A 20,035-nucleotide genomic window follows, 5' to 3' on the forward strand; every position below is an offset into this window, starting at 1 on the left:
AATTTTTGAAAAAAATAATTTTATATTCTAACGGGGCTAAAAATAAACTTACCTTGCTTTAAAGTATTTAAAAATAATAAACCTGTGGAAAAAATGTTTTAATTTTAATTAATTGACCACTTACCTTGTAAAAAGCAGGCCTTACACCTGCTTTTTACATTTCTAAATTCTAAAGACTTACCCTCCCGGAGAAACCTGTAAAAAAAAAACGTAAGTTCAAAGCGCACGCGCAGACTCCCCCGCACACGCGTTCGACCTCTGAACCCCTTTGTTCAGGGGAACGGAAGTGCCGGTTTCCCGCGCATGCGCAGTGCATGCAGGAAACCGGCACTTCCATCGGGCCCACGCGTGAGTACCCCGTGCGTACTCACCCGTGGAGACCCGAATTTCTGGACCAATGTATAAACTGAACAAATGTCAGCAAGCAGCGGTTTATAGATATGATGATGATGATGAAGTGGATGGTGCCAGTGTTTGTCTCATATAAGCTATTGGTCCCTGGTGTGTATTTTCCTAGCTATTAGATTTTTACTTATTATATTGGATATGCACTGTAATCCTGCATTAATGATGTTTCAAATGCTTACTGTCCCAGTTTACCTTGAAAAAGCCTAACAGCCAAATCTCAAACTATTTTTTTACATCCATTATCTTATTAAAAATCTTGCAACGGCACATACAAAACCTCAAATAATGAAAGAATTTAAGCAACCAAAATCAAATAAATTATTCTTACCCATTGAGGGAAATAATTCTGAGGCTCAAAATATTTCCCAATGTGCACAATTCTTTTGTAGTTCCCCAAGTCAGCCTGCAATGCATATGCTGTGAGCAAAAAATAGACTTCTTCTTTGCTTGTGCACCGTGAGCTTAAAACTTGTTCTTTTAGTTGGCAATAATAGAAGTGTCTTGCCTTCTTGTCACTGCAGGGATACGGATAATTTTACAAAAGTTAGGCAATGAGCTAAACAGCCGTTGATGTAAGTAACATGCATGTTAAGAATATTTTTTAAACCTGGAATTGTAACCTGGCTCATGAATGCGGTGTGTAACTGAGCCATGCAGACCAGGAAGGTCCCAGAAATGATGATTAGGCCTATCCTGCGCTGTGTTAACTGATCCCAGTCGGATCAGTGGCATGGGTCTCAGCAGTCCTGAGAATGTAGGTGGAAGGGGTTGGGGGAGGGGGGGGTGGTGATTGGTCGGGATTCCTTCTCTTGATTCAAGCGAGAGCTGGACCTGTTTCTGGCTGAGGCGGAGATCACCTCTTAGGTACTGTAGGGCATTCAGGGCCAGAGTGATCTCCTGGTCTAGTTTCGATCGCCTAGCTAGGTTGGAGAGGAATATCCCAAATTTTTTCCCCCAAATTGGCCTTTTTTTAAAAATCTGTACTTTTTTGCCTCTGCCAGGAGATCACATGGTTTTGGGTGGCGTGCAGTGTATATATTGTGATGCACAAGGTATCGCAATTGTGTGGGACAGGCTCAATGGACCAGAGGGCCTTTACCTGTCCGTCATTGTTCGTATGATTGTATTGCTATCCAATGACAACCCCCAACCTTGCTGGAAAATGCCCATGCTGGATGTCAGGTGAGGATCAAGCTTGACTGTGCTGTATCCCAATAGTCATTGTTTGCACCTGAAAAAACAAGCACTTGGAGGAGGTGGAAGGCAACAGTCACCTGCGGATGTGTACCTTAATGGACAAGTGACACCTTCAAGAAAGAGGAAAGAGGACAAAAGTGGCCAATAAATTGGGGGAAAATTCTATAAAATCAGTCAGACTTATATCACAAGGATTTCAACTGCCTGCCCACCACCACATGCAGCAGCTAAACAGTACGCTGAACTACACAACAGGGAGCCATAATGGAAGAACTCATAAAATTACCTTCATATAAACAGCTGCCAGGTGCTAAAATAAAACAAAAATTATGCTGGAAGTGCAACGTTATTGTTCAGCTCACAGGCAGTACTTTGTTTAAAAATCAGAAACCATCAGTGACCTATAAAATCACCTCCAGCACAGGTGTGCCTTGTTTTCTTTCACGTAATTATTTTACCTCAGCAATACTTATTTTGAAGGTGAACAAACGAGGCAACAGAAGCAGCCATTTGTCACAGACACAATGCTGAGCAGCCATCCAACAGGTGTACATTTATTACTGTCAGCTCTCTTAGTTTCATTTTTTTTTAAATCACTGAATAATTTAATCTTTTATGTACAAAATCATGACCCATGGAAAGTGTTATTGAATAGGTATGCTTACTTTATTTTTTTAACCCAACTACTAAATAGGTACCTTATTACTTTTCCATTTTCAACATAGTACTGCACCCTTAGACAAACGATGAACGGAGCTCCAAACTTCTCATTGTTCTGTTAAAAAAGGAAAGGGGGAGGGAAGAAGGAGGCGGCATCATTAGAACATAACCAAACATTTCTACCAAGGTTAAAGCCCGGGTTGGAGGCTCGTTTTACACAACCACCCGTCTTTCCTCGGACATCAATTCATATTCTCTGGTTCAACATTCCTGGTTTGATTTGAAGTAATCTTCTCAGTTTATGCTATCCATACCACAACTACAACTTTCATTTATATAGCGCCTTTAACATTAACAAAACATCCCAAAGCACATCACATTTGAGAGTCGAGCATCAACAGCAGTAGGAGGAGGATTATGGAAGGTGGTCAGAGGCGCTGTTGAAGACGTAAGTTTTCCAATAGCGGAAGGGTCAATAATGAGAGGGCATAGATTTAAGGTGATTGGCAAAAGAACCAGGGGCGACATGAAGAAAAACTTTTTTTACACAACGAGTGGTTAGGATTTGGAATGCGCTGCCTGATAGGGTGGTGGATACAGATTCAATAGTAGCCTTCAAAGGGGAATTGGATAAATACTTGAAGGAGAAAAAATTGCAGGGATATGGGGAAAGAGTGGGGGAGTGGGACTGACTGGATTGCTTTGAAAGTGCCAGTGCAGACTCGATGGGCCGAATGGCCTCTTTCTGTGCTGTACTATTCTATGATTCTGTAAAGAATTATTTTGACAGTGGGAGAAACTTCATAAGATGAAGGGGCTTAGGAAGGGCATTCCAGAGCATGGGGTCAGATATTTGACAAAGCTCTGCAAACCAATTCTGAGCACCCAATGTCAACATCAAGCACTCTCAGCTCAGGTAAAGCATGGTTAGATTCAAGGTAAAGCTTTTGTTTCACTGCCCGAATAATATGCTTTAGCTCCAACATCAGAATAGTGCTGCCTCCCCACTTATTATAGCAGTGTGATATTTTACCACCATCCATATCAGCAGCCCATGCTCGCTAGGAGCTGGATTGAGACTGCCCAAACTCATTTCACATAGGACCCTTACAGTCTTACAGCAGACAGAGGTTTTCATCCCATTAATTCCTGCTGCATTCACACACAGGCTCCAAATACAAAAGGTCATGATCAATGTTCCCCCCAATTTATTTTAGTGCGCAGTGCATTCAAATTTTCACACATGCGCGGTTTCTTCCCTGTAGAAGCCAATGACCGGGGCTGTGCGGGAATGTTGGTCAGGATCTGACCTACTTTGCCACCCAATTTCTCAAATTAAAAAAAACAGGTGCCTAAGCAGCAGTGTTTTAGTACAAACTATTTCCAGTTACACAAAAAACACACAGAATCCACAGATTTGTTATTCTATAATAGGCACAATACAGGAACTCAAACTAGGCTATCCAAAAGACTCAGATTAAAGTTGCTGCAGATGTACCAAATAATAAATAAATAAAGCTTACTTTGCTAATTTCTTTCTTCCATTCCTTGGGAAAATATTTAGTGAGCTTCTGTTCCAAGTCTATGAAAATGTGTTCATTGTCTAAAAACATGAAAATAACATTTCAGTTACATTCTGTGAGAGCAATTACAAGAATGGCAGCTCAGCCCAACCTGATGTGTGGCTCAACATTGCATTGTAAACAAGAAACAGAGAACATTTCATGAATATCAGACTTTCCAAAATGTTTTAAAAATAAGCCAAAAACACAGCAAAAACCTGGCCTCAGTATTTCACTTTGACTGAATTGTCCAGTTTAGAATAGTACAATGAGTGTACTATTAGGGCTCGATTTTGCCAAGCACAAGGAGGCGTGCGAGGTGGTAAAATCGCAAAACATGGCAAATGGGCCCGAAATCACCTCCATCCCGCCTCCGAGCAATTTTCCCAAATGCATGTTTTCTGACCCCCTTTCCATCCCGCCTCCAAGAGGTGGGATAGGCCTTTAACAACCACTTAATTGCCTCTAATATCCCATTTTGAGGGGCCTTTCCAATTTTTAGACATTTCCCCCATCCTAGACGTCTCCTCTGGAACACGCCAGGTAATCCTGGCGGCCTCATAATTGGATTGCTTACTAACAGCTGCAGCTCCACCATTACAAAGTTTTCACCGATGATCATTTGCAGGTGACAACTTTGTTGTCTCAGCTCTGAGCGCATTTTTAGCAGGCCGACTCATTGTTGTGGAAGTTTGGAGCCTGACACCCATCTCCAGTGTGACCTCCTGAGAAACCCCACTCCCCACCTTGACTGAGCGCTCCCACAACTGAGGCATATACCAGAAGCATGGCGACCATTTAATTCCTTTCCTCCTGGGCATCAGATTCGGACGAAGACCAGCCGCGGCAGCAGCAGAACCATGAACAACAGCAGCACCAACAGCAGGAGCGCCAAGCTGCTAGCCACCCACCTGAAGCTGCACAGGCCAGAAGGCGCCAGCGCGCGACAACATTGCTGCCCAGGATGCACGGGACGCACTCATCTTGGCCAGATTTGGTGAGCCTGCACAATCAAACACTTTTGTCTCGCACCTTCTTATCAGAGCATCCACAATGGACAAGAACCTGCGGATTCCTATCACTCTGACCACCATACTGACAATTGCAAGGCGCCCTAAGCCCTCAATGTGAAAGTCCCATTTGCGAAATGACACAGGCCACAACTTCAATAGTTTGCCATCAAATCTGTTTATAATACAATGACAATAATGGCTGGTTCAAATACAAAACATCACAGCACCCAAGTGACTACCCTTGTGTCTACTTGTGCTTTATCTTCCTCTTACATGTGCTCCTACATGGTGCTCCCCCTGTGGCTTCAGCAGATGTGGAGGAGCTTTGCTCACTTTCTTGCTGCTCCTGTCTCGACACCTTAGGCAGCCGTCCTCTGGGGTGGCAAACCTGTGAGAGCTAGCCAACAGTCTGCTGCTCCTGCGGCTGTACAGGGGCTGAGACGCCCATCTCAGTTGGGTGAGGACTCTGACCGCGGGCTCTGCAGTGGCATGGTCGTGTGAGCACTTGGAGAGGAGCCCCCACTTCCTTGTTCTCTGCCACCAACATCCCTCTCATGGGTCAGCCCCACTTCAGAGCTAGCAAGTGGCTTGACAGCACCTTGCTGCACTTCAGGGGGGCCATGAGGACCCGTTTCTGCACTGCAAGTCCTACTCCAGAGGACTTCCATGAAGGTCTGGTTTCTATGCTCAATAGCTGACCATCGCTCCTCAAGAGATGTCATTCTATTCTGTACAATTACCCTGGCGACTATGCTCCTCCATGGACATAGCCATCCTCTCCTCTACGATAGACAGCCTTACCACGGAGTTAGCCATCCTTTCCACGGAGATTGCCATCCTTTCCGTGGTGATGCGTTCATGCGCCAATGCCTCCACAAAGGCTCTGCTCATGTTCGCAATGGACTCCTCCATTCGCTCCACACTCGCAGCGACCCTGGAGACAAAACCTGCCAGAGACTCCTGCACCTGTTCCTGGATGAACCCGGAGGCACAGGGTCGACATGCAGCTGAACCGAGCTGGCAGGGTCCTGCGCCCTCCAACGAGGACTTTCCATGGCTGACCCTGTCTCCACTATCTGCTGGTGCTCACTTGTGAGCTGTGATACACCAGGTAACAACTCTACTCTATCTCGCGAAGGTCCCACCGAGGTGCGAGTGTCTGCGCTGGTGCTGAGTGCATTGAATTCTGCTGACGCTGCACCCTCAGAGGTTACAGCTTCCTCGGAGGAGTCTGGAAGCTCAGGCTCTTCCTCCTGGACAGTGGGGACGGGGGCTTTCGATGGTCCTGTGGGGGAGTAAAGGAAAGAGTTAGAGATGTGAGGTCAAGGTTACATGCACATTGAATAGTGCAGATGATCATAAGTCAATCTGTTAGAGCATCAGATTCATTATCAGTGACTCATGCAATGTCAAACTATTCTGTCACCAGCTTGCTGTGATGCGCCCATCTGTCCATCCCCCACTTGGGTATCGTCCTCGATCCCAGAGATTTCCAGGGCTGCCTCCTCCCAGGGGGTGAGCTGGGCTACTGAGGGTGGCCCTTCTCCTGTCATGCCTCTTTCCCTCTTATTGTGGGCTCTCTTTTCCTGCAATGAGGGACACAAGTGGCGTTTGAGTGAGAATGAAGGAGTGAGTGTAGAGAATCCATAGCATAGATGCTTAGAAAGATACAAAGGACCCTCCCTGTGTGTTGTAAGCTATTGTTGTCATTGCATCACAGTGATAGGGAGTGTGAGGGCTGCATGGTCGAATAGTTAAGTGAATGTGACCATAGAGAGAGAGGGAATGGGTAAGGGTGCAGGGATGTAAATGTCAAGTGGGATGTGGAGAAAGAGGTTGGCAAAGCAGAGTGCTGGTGAGGAGAGGCGATGGGGATCAGATTGAGGGTGATGGGAAAGTCATACTCACTTTTCCTGTGCGGAGAAGGTCATGAAACCGCTTCCTGCATTGCAGCCAGGTTCTGCAGCTCATTGAAATGGAGTTCACCTCCTCGGCCACTTGCAGCCACACAGCTTTTGTCTGCTGGGGTGGCTTTTTTCTCCCTGAGGCAGGGAACAGCACCTCCTTATTACATCTGGCTCCGTGCACCAGAGCTTGGAGGGAGGGCTCATCAAACCGAGGTGCACACTTTTGCTTGATCGTGGATGTCATGAATCTTACCATTCATGTAGAAATGACTCATGAGATAACACTGGGCGGCCAGCTGGTGGCGCCGTCCAAGGAAAGTAGAAATACTCGGGCGTGGGCCCAGCTTGTTCAGGATGTTTCTGTAACCAGGAACTAGTGATGTAACTAGGAACTCATGGTTGTGAAACAGTTGATTAAAGCCTTGTTTTATACTCAAACCAAGTGCTTAGTAGTTTTCTTGTGTCAGTGGACTTTATCGGGAAATCAACTCCTTCATACAATTTGCAAAGCGTTTGCAGTCTCCAGAAGAAGCAAGGCTGCTTGCAGGCCTTAAATCCAGCAGCATTGATGACGTCATCGGAGGCAACTTTCTGTATGAAAAGACTCAATGGGCCAGGGGTTCCCACACGCAGGAAATCAACTGCCCAATTAGGGGAAAATCCCACTTTTTTAACACTTCACTTAGGAGTCGTGGTCCTGACGGATTTCCACTTGACACGCCCCAGCCCGCCCACACTGGCAAAATCCAGCCCTTAGTGACTACACTCAGAAATCACCAACAAGATAGAACTTTCAAGTCCAGTTGCTCTCTACTAATGTATTACTCTGGTATGTATGCATTGCAGTATTCTATCCTTCTGCTAGTGCAATCCAGTAACAATGGGGAATTTTAACCCCCCAGGACAAGCAGGGGGGTGGGGGTGCGGGGTGGCTGACCCCAACCCGCCACGAATGTGCCTACTACCAGTTTAACCAGGGCAGGTTGGGGTCGGCCAAGTAACCTACTTTCGAGAGGCGGGTCAGGAATTATAATATTTAAATGAGGCAGCCATGTGGATTTCGTTAAACCTCCGTGTTCCCTGTATTTCTCGGTGTCCTGGCCGCTAAAAGTTGGCCCTGCTTGTTAAGTATGTGTATTGTATTGAACAATTAACACAAAGACTTAAACGTATAACTCAAACAGGTCTTTACTGGTTGGAGGTAGGGACTATACATAGGTCTTTACTTCATGCCCACAGGCGGGAACTGAGGGGGATCAGTACCCACAGTACTATTTATACCCCTATGGCCAGGAGTGGTACTGCGTATCACTACGCCCAACAAGTAGTGCAGTCCTGTCCATAGGTTCAAAGTAGCACACATATTACATACACAACATTCCTCCCTTCCTAGCTTTACAGTCATCTCCCCATTTAACATAACGTAATAACATATATACATATATAACTTCAGGTTTACATAACAGAATAACATAGATACATAGATAACTTCATGTCAAAACAGATCACAGATTCAGTCTCTGCGGAAAACAGTTCACAGATTCAATCTCTGTGGTGTAGTCGGTTCACGTTGCTGGAGTGACTCATTCAATAGTCCTTCCATGGATTTAACAGTTTGAACTTCCGAACTGAATTGGCTCCGTTCGGAGGGACCACGTGTGTGATCTGGTAGAGGTGATAATGGTTCAGATGGGTCATCTTCTGTTTTTACTTTTCCTTTTCTGCTTCTTGGAGACTCTCTGGGCTCCATTGTCAGCTGCCACAGCTGCCAGCTGCATGCGCAGTTCCTCCTTCTCTTCCTCCTGTTTCCGTCGTAGAGCCAGCTTCTCCCGATGTTCCGTAGACTTTTGGTGCTCCTCCATGATTTCTGCACTTTGGGAGTCGAAGTTACAAGCTGGGCAGGACAGGACATCGTAATATTCGGTGTCGTCCTGAGCTAGACCAGTGAGAGGGTCGTCTATTTCCTCCATACCCAGCTGGACGTTAGCCAGCTCTTGTTCCAAATCCAGACATCTTTCCTGAAGAGACTTCTTCATGTGTACCTCTGCATCCAGCTTTTTCTGGGCTTTCAGCAAGTCGTTTACTAGTGACCTCATTTGTGATTTTAATACTTCAACTTCCTTTGGAGATTGATTGATCGGACTATGCAATCCCTCTACCGGAGCAGCTGTTTCAGCGGTCTGTTGTTCTACGTTGACGTGAGTCAGCGTACTTTTGGCATCCAAGGGCTGCTCTGTTGCAGTCATCTCAGTCTGTGTTGCCACCTCAGCTCTTCCAATAACCTTTGAGAGCTCCGAACCCCTTTCGTTTGAATATTGAAGTTCATGTTCAAGTTTTTCCCATTTCAGAGTCCTGTCCTTCAGCATATGCAGGAGTTGGCTGACCGTTAACTCCTCTGACATCAGACGTTTTGTGTGCTCCTGCTCCATTTTCTCCATCAGCTGCTTCTGTTGTCTTTCCAGATTCTCCAACTCTATATCAAAGAACTCTTTCGTTGCATTCAACTCTTGCTCAAAACGGCGAAGCATTTGTTCTAATTGCTGTTGTAGTTTGAAATGGAGTTGAGTTCGAGCCCGGTGTCCCTCAGAAATGGGCACATCAGTAGACTTGCCAGACTCAGAATCCACAGTTAAACTATGTTGTTGTTGCTCAGTGGAATTCTGTGCTGAAACTTTGTCTTTTGCACCTGAGTTGGGCTTACCATCATCCGTTCCAGAGTCTGGGCCGACTATCTTCACCGAGTTCTCACTCGTTATTGTTTGTAGGAAATGCCAGTCCATATTCATTTTCCTAATCCACTCCCGTCCTAGTAGTGGAGGACCTCCTTCAGATATCACATATAAGTCCATTATTTGACTGTCTTCGCCCTTGTGGACCACTGCAACCTCTATTTTCCCGATGGGGTACACTCTTTGCCCCGTGTATGTTTTCAATATAATCCCCGTATCCTGTAGGGGAATATGTTGGAATAACTTTCCGTAATCTTTCTTATTTATGACCGTCAATGCCGATCCAGTGTCCAATTCCAGTTTTACTTGGACTCCTTCTATCTGAAGAGTGACCCAAATTGTCTGGAGGTCTGCACCCTTACCAGCGTTGAGTACTCTTAAGCTAGCCAGTTCATTACAGCTTAAGCTAGCCAGTTCATTACTGCTAGCGTCTGAATCGGACTCCTGTTCGGTCACCTTGTGTACCTTTGCGTATTTTCCTTGCGGTGACTTCTTGTTGCTGGTCTTCTTCCCTGACCTGCATACTCTAGCTATATGTCCAAGCCTACCACAAGTTCTACATTCTTGGTTTTTAAACCAACACTGGTTCTGATCATGCGTTGTCTTTCCACAACGATAACATTTGCCAGAACTCACACCCAATTTGTGTGCACTGAGCTCCGGTGACCGTAGCTGCATTACTGCCGTGCCTCTCGCTGCGGCTTCGTGTGCTGCTGCCATAGTGACCGCCTTCTCAAGCGTCAGCTCATTCTCCTCGAGCAGTCGCTTTTGTGTATCCTGTTTAAATAAACCACACACAAATTTGTCTCGAAGTGCCTCTGTCAGTCCCGTTCCAAACTGGCAATATTTCGCTAATTTACGCAATTCCAGCAAATAATCAGCATTGCTTTCATGCTGTAGCTGCCTTCTGTCGTAAAATTTAAATCGTTCCGCTAGCATCAGCGGCGTGGGGTTTAGATGATCTTTCAGGACAGTAACAATCTCATCGAACGTCTTATCCGCCGGTTCATCTGGTGATAACAGGTGTTTCAATTGCCCGTATGTCTTCGCACCCATTAAATTTAATAATGTTAGTGCTTTATCAGCCTCACGAATTTTATTGGCCTTACAATAATTTTTAACTCGTTCAACATATATGGCCCAATCTTCGATGTCACTATCAAAGTTGCTAATATTCCCGTGTTTAGGCATTGTAGTACTTTATCAGATTTGCAATTTCTCAGATTTTTTTTTTACTGTTATCCAAGATGGCGGCTTCCCGCTCTTGCCGTCGTCCTCCGCCCACAAAATGGCGGTTTTCCCGCTTCTGCCTTCTTCCCCAGCGGTTTTCCCGTGAAAAATGGCGGCTTTCCCGCGCTTCTCGCTCTCCCCGCCCACTTCAATGGCGGTTTTCCCGCGCTTCTCGTCGCTGACTTTCAGCCCGACTGCAGCTCTTATCTCCTGTGCGATCGCTGGTGCGCCGCCCGCCCGAAACGGTTCTCAGCCCTTATCACCGGTGCGATCGCTGGCCCGCTAAGCGCCTCCCGCTTGAAGTGGCTCCCGGCCTCTGGCTCACCCGCTCGGCGGCTCTTGCTCGCTCCCTCCCGGGCTCTGGCTTACCCGCTCGCGCCCTCCCGGGCTCTGGCTTACCCACGAGGTTATGGAGGCTTCAGGGTCCTAATGCCTGTCGCTTCCAGTCGCTGGAAGCTGTCAGGATTTCTGCTGCCCTTCAGTTTTCAGTGGGGTGTTGAGGATTGGAACCTCTCTTCAACGTCCTGTCTTTGGACGAAGCCGCCGTGGAATAACTGCCGCAGGGTTCGAACCGACTCGTCGCCAGTGTTAAGTATGTGTATTGTATTGAACAATTAACACAAAGACTTAAACGTATAACTCAAACAGGTCTTTACTGGTTGGAGGTAGGGACTATACATAGGTCTTTACTTCATGCCCACAGGCGGGAACTGAGGGGGATCAGTACCCACAGTACTATTTATACCCCTATGGCCAGGAGTGGTACTGCGTATCACTACGCCCAACAAGTAGTGCAGTCCTGTCCATAGGTTCAAAGTAGCACACATATTACATACACAACACTGCTCCCTTCCTGTAAATATCGGGGCCAATGTAATTTAAAAAAAACTGCAGCCCAACATTGTGCTGACCATTATAATTCCCAGATATCTTTCCTGATCAACACACTGTACCACTGTTCCATTTAAAATATGCCCATCTATTGGTTAATTGCTCCTGCATTATTTGGCACTTATCCACATTGAGTTGCATAAGTCCAATTAGCCAAGGGATCTAAATTCTTCTAAATGTGGTTTCATATTTCAGTATTATATCTACAGTCTCCAATTTTAGTATCAGTTCAAACTTGCAGGTTTTGCTTACGATATCTTTCTCCTCCAAATCATTAATTACTGTAGTATAAACTAAAAATAGCAAAGGTCCCAGCTCCATTCCCTGAGGTATTCCATTTAAAACCTCTTTCCAGCCTAAAAAAACCCCACTTACAGCTCCTCTCCATTTTCTATTTGTAAGTCAATAATTCATCCAGCGTCGCACTTTACCTCCTATTCAGGGACTCCTCAATTTAGCTGCTAATGGTCAATGTGGAATCTTGCAAAAAGCTTTCTGAAAACCTGTACTTCACCCTTCTTCTCTTCCCCTCCAAAACAAAATTTTGCTCTTCAGTGGTGGGAGCATGGTTCAGACATGAGGCAGGCGGGGCGAGGAGGGAGTGCTAGGGAATCAGCAACAGTTGACTTAATTCAGCTGAAAATAATTTGAATAGGAATCCAGTGCTGTGGTGCACCAGAGAGGTGGAAGACATTGACTAGAGGCTCGGCATTTCCACACAGTGGAGTGAGATGTGTTCAGAAATTTAAATTTTGAAGATAAATCTCACAGACGACAACTTCCATTTATATAGTGGCATTAATGTAGAAAAACTTCCCAAAGTGCTTCACCTGCAACCGATGGTCTTTCACTGACCAGTGGCAGGCATCAGTGCTTCTCCAAACTCATTTTCCTCATTAGAGCACATAATCCTTTACTGCATCATTCTCTACTTCAATATCCTTCTTGCCCGTTATCATCCATAGACCATTTCCTCAATCAAATCTCTCTCTACTGACCGACCTCTGTCTTTGCATCAAATGAGTTCCCAGCCTCTGTGATTTCAATCTTCACTTGAACTCTCCCTTACCTTCCTCCAACAGCCTCTCAACCTCACATCTACACCCCCACCTACATTGAATGGCCAAGCCTTGACCTCGTCACAACACATGGTCATAATCCCTCATTGACGAAGCTCTCTGACTAGTTCCATGGCCGGAACTTTTTGTATCTGGGTGAGTTGGATGCGGGCGGGTCATGACCCCGCTCCTCATTCCATTCCGCTCCCAAGATCGACTTTCCGTTAATGCCGCTTATTAAGGCAGCCCTGCACATTACCTGACTCTATTGAATGGTGCAGGTCTGATGACGTCATCAGGCGGGATATTTAAAGGAGCCATGGCCACATTGCATTTGAAGGTTCATCTGGGATTGTGCAGGCACTGTACTGGAACTTTTGAATGTTCCAAACACTTGGAAACATGACTGCACAGAGGCAGAGGGCTGCACCCAGGTTCTCAGATGACTCCCTCCATATGCTTGTGGAGGGAGTGAGAGCATGCAGGGAGGTCCTCTTCCCTTTGGATGGGCGGAAGAGACCTCCCCAGCAGACCAAAGGAGCCTGGCTCCAAATAGCAGAGAAGGTCAACAGCAGGGATGTGGTCAGGAGGACCTGGGTGCAGTGCCGGAAACACTTCAATTATCTCATTAGATCAGGAAAGGTGCGTGTAAAGCCACACTCAACTTCATCCTGCTGTGCCTCTCATCACATCCCCATCACTCTGCCTTCCGAAGCCTACTCCTGCACATCATTACTCACACCAATATACCTTCATGTCCACCCATCCCTCTCTATCTATCTACATTATCACATCCCCATCTGACTAACCCCCCCCCCCACACTCACCCTCATCCTAGTGCAATCATACCAACTAACAACACACAAGGAGGCCATTTGGCATTGACACCCCAGTCCATCATCGTCACCCTCTACAGATGTAACCCATCCATTCCTTACACTCATTCCATCACTCTCACTCAAACTTCTCTTCTTTCCCTCCTTGCAGGAGAAGAGAGCCCACAATAAGAGGGAGAGAACCGGAGGTGGCCCTCCATCTTTGGCCTCCTTAACTGCAGAAGAGGAGGTCGCCCTGGAAGTCTCAGGAGTCGCAGAGCAGCTGGAGGAGGGAAACATCTTAGCAACCTGGTGACAGAATTACATCTCATACAACCACATGGCATACAGCAGTCACTCATATGGGGACTGATGTCAGCAGCCAGTGAATGTTCATCATGTCCATAATGGTATCGTTACCCATTCTTGATATGGCATTTCTAAATCATCTCTTTACTCTTCCACAGATCCATCAAGAGCACCACCCCACCCCCCCACTGTGCAGGAAGACCACTCCTCAGAGGAGCCTCCAGCTCTGAGGGTGCACCGTCAGCAGACAGCACCCAGCACCAGCGCAGATACGCACATCTCAGTGGGTCTCACCGGAGATAGAGTAGTATTATCAGCTGGTGTGTCACAAGTTAGCAAGAGGAGATGGTGGAGACAGGGGCAGCAGTGGAGACTCCTTGCCAGAGGGCGCAGGACGCTCCCAGTTCTGCCCAGCTGCATGCAGACGCTGAGCCTCACGGGCCACCCAGAAGGAGGGGGATCCTGGAGGTGCAGGAAGAAGTGCAGGAGGTTTTGACAGGTTTTGTGACTGCGATGTCTGCAAATGTGCAGAGAATGGAGGAGTCCATCTCCAACATGAGCACCACCATGTCACAGGCGATGGCGACTGTAGGCTCTTCCGTGGAAAGGATGGCCACCTGCATGGAGCAGCTAATGCGCCACTCACAGGAGCACATGCTGTCTATGGAGAATAGATGGCAAACGCTCAAAGACCTCCTCTCTAGGAGGGATGTCAGCGTAGACTTGGGTCCTCATGGCCCCACTGCTGTGTAGCAAGGTGCTCTCCACCTCCTTGCTAGCAGGGAAGTGCGGATGGCCCATGAGAGGGAGGATGGTGAGAGGGGACATGGAAGTAGGGGCTCCCCTCAAAGCGCTCACACTTCTCCGTTTCCTCCCCCTCAGTCAGAGCCCCACATGCCTCCTGGGATCGCGATGGCCAAGTCTGCCCCTGCACAGTCACAGGAGGAGCAGACTTTGGCGGGGCCATCACAGGCTCCAAGACCCAGAGGACGTCCACCAAAAGTGTCTATGCAGTCGCAGCAGGGAAATGAGCAGGCTGCCTCTACCTCTGCTGAAGCCACAGGGGTAGCACCTCGTAAAAGCATGCATAAGAGAAAGATGAAACACAAGTAGATGCACAAGAGTAAGCCCTTGGGTGTTTTAATAACTGTGTGAAGGTTACCTTAATCTGATGTCACAGATACAAATTATTATTTTCAACACTTTCCAGTCATGGCCAATTCTGTCTGCAACTTTGGAAATGGCTTAGTGAGCTGGAGTGAATGGTAAGACATAACATTACCTCCAGCAATGGTGATTAGTGTGAAAGGAATGGCCTGGTCATTGTAGGGATGCTTTATGGTGTTGGTGTGGGGTGTTAGGAGCCATGAGTGTAATGCCTGAAGTTAAGTAAATGTGGCCAGGATGAGGCCATCCTTGGCCTCCCGGGCAGCAATGTGCTCGGGTGCTGGTGGGATCTGGACTGCAGGTTCATCCTGCTCCTCCTCATCATCATCTTCCAGCTGATGCTCCTCGTCCTCCTCCTCCTCCTCCTAAGAGGCTGTGCGCTCAGACCCTTGCTCCTCATGCGGCGCTGATCCTCGCTGCTGTGCTATGTTGTGCAGGGCACAGCAGACCACAACGATTCTGGAGACACTGGCTGGTGCGTACTGAGGGGCTCCTCCAGATCTGTCAAGACAAGGCATCTGAAGCGCATTTTGAGCATGCCTATTGTCTGCTCTATGACACAACTAGTGGAAATGTAGCTTTCATCATATCTTTCCTCCGCCTCAGTACTTGGCCTCCTCAAGGGTGTCGTGAGCCACGTCTTCAGTGGATAGCCCTCGTCTCCAAGCAGCCAGCCGGAAAGTCTGTTTGGAGGAGCGAAGATGGACTGGTGCAGGCCGAAGGAATCATGACAGCTGCCAGGGAATTTGGCGCACACCTGCATAATGATCTTCCTATGGTTGGAGACTAGCTGCACATTGAGGGAGTGGAAGCCCTTGCGGTTGACAAAGACTCCTGGGTGATGATGGGAGTGCCCCGATAGCTACATGCGGGCAGTTGATGACACCCTGCACTCATGGGAAGCCAGCCAGAGCAGCAAAGCCGAGCGCCCGCTCAGTGACACTGGCTTCATCAGTGGCAAAGTTGATATAATTGGCTGACTTGTCAAACAGTGCATCGGTGACCTGTGTGATGCATCTGTGGGCGGCCGACTGCAAGATGCCGCACGTGTCTGCTGCAGATTCCTGGGAGGAGCCTGAGGTGAAGAAGTTGAGGGCACTGGTGACTGACAGCCACTGGTAAGGTGTGTCCACCCGCTCCTCTGGGTTTCAGGTCTTGCTCCAGAAATCTGCAAATGTCTACGACGACCGAGCGAGATAGCCTGAGCCTCCTTTGGCACTGCTGCTCAGTCATGTTGAGGAAATTTATCCTCTGCCTGTATACCCGGTGTTGGGGGTATCGCCTCCGGCACAGTGCAGCCCTTCGCTGATGCCCTCTGTCCTGTGTAGCATCAGGTGGTTGAGGAGAAGGTTGGTGGTGTTGTTGTTGGTGCTGCTGGTGTTGGGCCTCATCTTGGTCCGATTCTGAAGACCAAGGTGAGACAGTATAAACGGCACCCATGCTTATGTAATAGATGGCAGGTCAAGTAGAGATGACAGAAGCAATCGGTCAATGATGTCATAGGTTGTACCAATGAGGCGACAGTGGATCCCGACTTTGCTGAAAAGACTTGCAACCTCTAGAAAGCTAAATCTGTGCTGACAATGCATTCAGCAACAGCATCTGCCTTAGGAAAGTAACCAGGTGTCAGGTGGGTGTATTTATTCTGCTTTCCATGCTGCGCACTAATGAGCTGGATCAATGGCCACTGAACTTCCACCTCAGTTTCACAGACGTGGTTCCCGAGCTAAGTGAGTCCCATGGTCATCCAGGGAAATTTGAAAGGTAGGGTTAAAAGGACGCTTAAGGGTCTGACAAGTACCTAACAATCATCTAAATTAGCTCAGCTGCCTCTGCCGTTCGGGTTGCTGCCATGCTGATAAACGCGCCAGAGGGAAAGGTGCGTGGGGGTGGGATGACAGCAGGTTCTTGACCCACTCAAAGTTATTTCAAATTTCCCTTCCAACCCGCCTCTAATCCCGCCCGCATGGACGCAAGAAAATTCCGGCCCATATCTCTTCTTCTACACAGCCTCACTGCTTACCCCAACCCCTCTCCGGTTACTGTTCATCCTTGGGGAACAAAATCTGCCCCAAAACTCTCTTGTGCCCTTTCTAAATCTGACTTCCCCCACCTATGGCCTGCCACCTGTGACATCATGGGCACCTTCATAGAGTTTCTCTACAGCCATCCTTCAACACTTGTCGCCTCAGATACTGTAGTATCTCCCTTGGTATAATATACATTGTCACAGTTTCAAATTAGCAGACCATAAACTTGAATGCACTTGGTATTTACTGGATTACCTCAAGTTGTATCATCACTCCCTCTCGCTGGTCAAAACCATTTACTCCAAGAACACCCTGAACAAAAACAAACCCCTTTTCTCCACTACTAACCATTTCCTCATACTTCCTCCCACCTCACCTCAGACTTGTCCAAAATTGAAGATACGCTAGTGTAGTGGTTTTGTTACTGGACTAGTAAGCCAGAGGCCTGAACTAATAATCCTTTAACACTAGACTTCTCTTCATCCCTCAGTCCTACTGCTCCACCATCAGTAACTATACCCTTGCCCTCTAGAATGCTCCACCCAGTTCCCTCAGCCTTGCCACCTCTTTCAAAAAAAAAACTCTCCTCTTTTGACTGTGCCTTCAGTTCTTTGATTATCAAACCGAGCGTCTTCATTCCCCTCCTGGGTCCACCTGATCCTTTAATGTGCTCTGAGAAGTCTTCCTTCACATGAGGAGCACTATACAAATGCAAGTATTAGTTGCTGAAAATCCAAGTACTTCATATCAACTCCATTTCCTTGTCAGTAATGTCTTTGAAAAACTACAGCAATTTAGTTAAACAGGGCCTTAACTTTCCTGAACCAATGCTGGCTGTAATGTAACAAATTCAATTTTCCTGCTGGATCTCTCAAAATTGTTTCAAAGACTTTCTCTATAACAAGTGTTAAACTTACTGATCCATGATTTCTAAATGTATTTGACCCCTTTTTAGAACGAGAGAGTTATGTTAGCCACTTCCCAATTCTCAGGAATCATTCTCACAAAAAAATGTTAGTTGAAGCTTCAACGCTTTAAGTTGTTATCTCATTTAAGACTTGAGGGTGCCAGTTATCTGGACAGGTACTTTGTATTCAAGGCCAGGTAATCTTTTTATAACCCTATACAACTTTCAGTGTTTGCATCTTGTCTAGTGCCTCCTTTAACTTTCCTGGAAATCTAGCCCGGTCAACTTTCCCTCCTCTTTCTTGGTAACGGCAGATATTAACTATTAAATAACAATGCTGTTTTTTCAGATTCCAGATTTTGAAATTACCCAATACTTTATTTCTTCATTTTTAAAATCCTTTACAGCACTCCAGTGGCCTAGTAGGAAAGGCACTGTCGGGCCACATTGGCTGTTTCACAGATTGAATAATAAAACAATCCTGTAGCACTTCTACAGACATGCACCTCTCTCATTTTTCTTTTGCTGTTTTCCCAGTAAATGTCTAGCTAATCGCAGTCCTCTACGATTAACATCCTGGCCTTGCTACAGGCTTCCCTGCCAGAACATTTCCCAGTATGTCCTCTCTTTTTGTTTACTAGCCTTGAGCACCATCTGTCAACAGGAGTTTCTTACTTCAATCATAATCTTCCTGATGACACAGGGCCTTCAGTTGGCTATCCTATAGCCTGAGGTAGATTCATAAATATTTTAATAAAACAGTCAGAATTGGAAAGCACATTACAAATAAACCATACTTCCGATCTGAATACCGATACACAAAAACGTTTCCCATTCACTTCCTGTTATCAATAATTCCAGATTCCACTATCAGACTGAAAATTAATCAATCTGATCCAAACAGAGAAACATTCTCTAGTTAGCTAGCTTCTCAGTACTCAGCACATCGATTGTAAGTTGTGTAACACGTGCAATACATTCAATGCGCATTTTAAGAAAAAACTAAATTTTGTACAATTAAATATTTTAATTTTGACTACATTAACGCATGAAAAAATACAAAAAAAAGCAGTCTACAAAATTTGTGATGCAAGCACAGAATTTATCAAATTGCACTTATTTGGATTTTACTACAATTCTCCTTCAGACTAAAACTCGCTGAAAAAGACAGACCAATTTGAGCAGGCAAGTCCCGATTAAGTGATCGTGAAGCTTTCACTTTCCATTAATATTGTACAAGCAACAACCAATGTTAACCGAGATGGAATAAAAATAAGTTTGTCAAAAGCCACATCATTCTCCCTAAACCACCCTTACTACCCCTCTGCCAGCTGCTAGTATTGTAAATGTTTAACAAATGAATTGATAGCATAATCAGCACTTTTTTTGCTCTACATGAAAAGTTCAAATTTATTAAAGCACCTGATCCATGGAGACCAGGTAGGTCCCAGGTTTGATTCCTAGTCTGCACTGAGTTAGCTGATCTCAACCAAGGCAGTAGTGGGTGCTGGAATTAGCCTCATTATGCCAGAGTTAGGGAACGGGAAGAGAGAAGAAAAAAACAATCAGCCAGTGTGCCTGATCCCAATCACCATCCAGTGACCCTTGCTGCAAAGGGAGAGCACAATGATGTCACACAAGATTGGGATTAGGTTTGACTACGATGGCCCTGTGATCGAATGCTTAGGTCCATACATAAAGGATGGCCTTTTGGCTGGGATACTAAAAGGATGACATGGCTTATGGAGCCGTACCCCACAAAGAGTTATCACCTTCAGGAGAAGGCAGATAATTGAAAATAAAAAGGAAAAAAAAGCACCGTCTTAAAGCAACATGATCTATGACTCTATTCATCTCCCCCCTGATTAAAGGAATGCCATTCTACATTCCAGACTTAATGAACATATCACTGGGCTCCATGCTTGTGGTGTGTTGTTACATGGATGAAAAACAATTTGATTTCATAATGACTAGTTACCTGTATGGCTTTTAAACACTACAAACTTTAAGAGCTTTAAATTGCAGATTCTGTAACATTGCATCTGATGTCGTTAAGTATTCTCTGATAGACAGGTGTCAAGTAGTCACAGTACTTTTCTAATTCTGCTTCCCTAATGCAGCAACCAGTGTCAAACTGGTTATGCATCCAATA

General features: G+C 46.2%; 1 protein-coding gene across 3 annotated transcripts in view; it reads right to left on the reverse strand.

Annotated features, from left to right (window-relative positions):
• Positions 1-20,035, reverse strand: part of LOC147120928 (FERM domain-containing protein 6) — a 108,076-nt gene that overhangs the window by 23,262 nt on the left and 64,779 nt on the right. For all 3 annotated transcript variants that reach the window (XM_085979735.1, XM_085979722.1, XM_085979729.1), the window contains exons 4-6: positions 3,789-3,868; positions 2,304-2,380; positions 737-923 (exon numbers count right to left, since the gene is read on the reverse strand). In XM_085979735.1, coding sequence (XP_085835861.1) covers positions 737-923; positions 2,304-2,380; positions 3,789-3,868 — 344 coding nt within the window. The remainder of the gene's footprint in view (positions 1-736; positions 924-2,303; positions 2,381-3,788; positions 3,869-20,035) is intronic.

The sequence above is a fragment of the Somniosus microcephalus genome, chromosome 3 (assembly GCF_052327205.1).
Source record: "Somniosus microcephalus isolate GS21.2 chromosome 3, FLI_Smic_1.0, whole genome shotgun sequence".
NCBI lineage: Eukaryota > Metazoa > Chordata > Chondrichthyes > Squaliformes > Somniosidae > Somniosus > Somniosus microcephalus.